At 53.4% G+C, this 3,226-nt stretch overlaps 1 protein-coding gene across 1 annotated transcript in view; it reads right to left on the reverse strand.

Annotated features, from left to right (window-relative positions):
• Positions 1-1,475: 1,475 nt before the first annotated feature.
• LOC119432495 (phospholipid-transporting ATPase ABCA3) overlaps positions 1,476-3,226 on the reverse strand; it is a 39,282-nt gene continuing 37,531 nt past the window's right edge. Inside the window, exon 8 of the mRNA XM_037699660.2 lies at positions 1,476-1,633. Coding sequence (XP_037555588.2) covers positions 1,476-1,633 — 158 coding nt within the window. The remainder of the gene's footprint in view (positions 1,634-3,226) is intronic.

The following is a 3,226-nucleotide window of genomic DNA, read 5'->3' on the forward strand; positions in this document are numbered from 1 at the left end:
ACTTTGGCCTTTCCGCCCGCTTGCCGCTTCCCAAGTGTGAACGTGCGCTTAGTCTGCGCCAGAAACGTCTCTTGTTTTGCGATTGTGCCCCTACGGAAGGCTGGTAATTACTGTTGTGTTGTTGAATCCCAAACCAGCAATTACGGAGGCTGGTAGTTGCTGTTTGTTTGTGTAATCCCAAACCAGCAATGTACACACGAAGGGGTTGATGACAGCAGTGAAATTCACCGACTCGCAATAGAATGCACGAACAGACAGTCGACAAGCATGAATTACTGTTGTGCGCAGTACAGCGTAAGTAAACTCTAGTTGCAGGCGCTGACAGTTTTCGTCGGAGTTCACGCGTCCTGATAAATTTATTATGTGAACTATGCACTGAACAATACCGGAGTTCATTTCTGCATCACTAGTACACCAATCAGTCGAGATTCTGTGAGGTACAAGGCCGCTTCCCTGTTTGCACCGCGTAAGTGAAGCAGAAATGAGTGCACGCACTACTTAACATGCGTACACATGCCATAGCTATGCTGGGCGGTGAAATATTCTGTAGAATTCTGAATCTGTTGACGTAAAGGCAAATGACGGCTGCACGCTCGCACACAGCGGAAGACACAGCGGTCCATGCACTTGCCGCAGGAAATGCAACCCTCTCGTATGAGGAAGCAGGGCGACGAAAGCTTCGAAAAAAAAAAAAGCCTTACGCGTTTCTTCTGCGCGTATTTAATTCTAGCGAAAAGACGCAGCGAACAGCTATTGCTATGTGAGTAGGTATAAGCCTGGTCACGCGTGCATTTTCACGCGTATACCGTCCTTGACTCGGAAAACGCACTTCGCCCCGACGAGGACGACGCCATCTACGCTTACGGAATTAACATTAATGATGTCTTCTCATCCGATCGCACGGGTCGTCTCAATGATGCGTTTTCGAAGACTGGTCCATTCAGTGGCACGATGAAAGACCGTTGCTCCAAACGCCCACTGTACCTGTCGTACTTACTGTATTTACTGAGCTTACTTTACTTTTTACTTATTCTTCACAAGCACACGCACACGCGAGGGAGGGGGGGGGGCGGTCCCATGTCTGTGATATACATGTATAGAGTCTGCTTAAACTACCGTATTTACTGTCGATCACGTGACCTAGAGAACAGCGGAAGCTTGCCCCCCCCCCCCGACAAAAATTGCTGGCTACGCCCCTGCTCAACCACTAAAGGGCAGGGCGTAGCCCCTGCCCTTCAGCAGTCATATCGCGTTTTTTACAGCGAAGCTGTTAAGGACTCGCCCTTCGATCGTCGCGTCCGGCAATAGAAACAAACTCTCATTGGCCGTAGCCCTATGTGCGAGTGAGAGCGCGCGTGGGCGAAGGACGCGCGCTTTCACGGGAGCGAATGCATGGTGGAGAGCAAACGCGACTTCCCAGTGAGGGGAGTGGTGGGCAAGGAGGACATCGAGGCACCCTAGACTGTGCGTGTGCGTTACCGCCCATCGCTAAGCGCTCCCACCATCAGGCCACCGCCTCCGTCCCCAGCTTCCTCCATGTTCGGATGAGACTCTTGCTGCTTCTCCTTCTCTTCGCTTTCTTTCAACATCTTTGCCTCCTTGTTCCCCTTCCCCTGACGCTGTGCCGCGCTTCCTGTTGGGCAGCAGAAATAAGCGTCATTTTAGGGGCGAAGCTCCTTAGCGGCACCCGTTCGTCCCCGTCGTCGTCGTCGTAGTATAGTGTGTAACCATCTGAGAAAATGAGGAAAAAAATCCGAAGTTGTGTCCGTAGCGCGGAATCGAACCAGGCACCCCTCGCTTCCGAGAGCGCGGCGCCCACTCTGCCACGAAGCTTTTTTTTTTCTTTATTCCCTTCTTTGCAACAATACATACACCCGTACAAATACAAAGCAGTCACTTGGTGCTACACAATATTAACGCAAAGAAACGGACATGGACACACGCACTACGATGGCAATAAATACCCAACATCAACGAAAGGCAGCGTTTCTAGCGCGTTTCTAACGCGTTTGCTAGCGCGTTACGTCCCTGTAAGAAGCTGGTGTAGACGCTGTGGCCTCTCCGCCTTACCTTCAACGCGTTTCGAACGCGCTGCGCCCCAAAGCGGTGGCAAGTCAAGTTCAAGTCGAGGAGCGTTTATGAAAGGGGGTATACTCTCTCAGCAGTCATGTGATGGCGTCGGCAAACGCGTGCACGTTCCGGCATGTGTATAATGGCTGCGTAAGATAGAGCACTGCACGGCTCGGGCTTACCGAAAGCCCGGGCCCGCCCGGCCCACGGTAGAGGAGTTTTTTTCACGGGCTCGGGCCGGCTCGGGCACGGCGTGTGCTTTTTGACCCGGGCCCGGGCCGGGCTCGGGTTTTTTATGCGGGCCCGGGCCGGCTCGGGCTTTCTGCGAGTTATTCTCGGGCTTCTCAACTCTGAAAACATGTATTTTTCGGTCTCGGGCCGTTGTTCGGGCCGGTTTCGAGTCGGGCTCGGGCCGGCTCGGGCTTAAGGTAAAGGGGTGGCGGGCCGGGCCGGCGGTAACGTAGAATATTTCCGGGCCCGGGCCGGCCCGGGTCTCGCCATAAATGTTTTGATCGGGCTCGGCGCCGCCCAATGTAAAAACGGGCCCGGCCGGGCCCGGCCGCAAAAATCGGCCCGTGCAGTGCTCTAGCGTAAGACGCTGTGCCGCTCCACCTTACTAGAGAGTAGCACGTTTCTAACGCGTTTGTGCTAGCGTCCCCTTAAGCGGGATCCGATGATTCCCTCCGGAGCTTCGCCCACTCATCATCATTCACCCCGTGGTATGCTGTGATTTTTTTTTTCAATAAAATCCATAGCCTCCTCTATAACTTTTGTGCCTGCGCGGTCGGTCCCTCACCGACGTCCCCTGAACGCCTCGGCGTTCCCCTAGGGGCGCTCGCGTCCCATAATAGCTCACTCGGCGTTCGCTGCAACAGCAGGTGCACACCGCTACGCTGCGGTTTTCCCGCCGCGTGCAAAATTAGTTTACCATGCTTGTTCTAAAACTCTGCTTGCCATTTGATGTTCTTTCTAGTGTGGTGCGTGTCCCCAAAGTGCTTTGCTAACTGCAGCACTCACTGAGACAGCCGTGCCTGTGTGCGCTTTCTTCCAACTTTTGGTCGACTCGGTAAGTTCTCTGCTAAATGTGTTTACATCGTAAAGAAATTCGCTTGTTTCAAGGCAACATGCCTAAAGTGGTATTTTGTTGTGTGCAGCA

The sequence above is a fragment of the Dermacentor silvarum genome, chromosome 11 (assembly GCF_013339745.2).
Source record: "Dermacentor silvarum isolate Dsil-2018 chromosome 11, BIME_Dsil_1.4, whole genome shotgun sequence".
Classification (NCBI taxonomy): Eukaryota; Metazoa; Arthropoda; class Arachnida; order Ixodida; family Ixodidae; genus Dermacentor; species Dermacentor silvarum.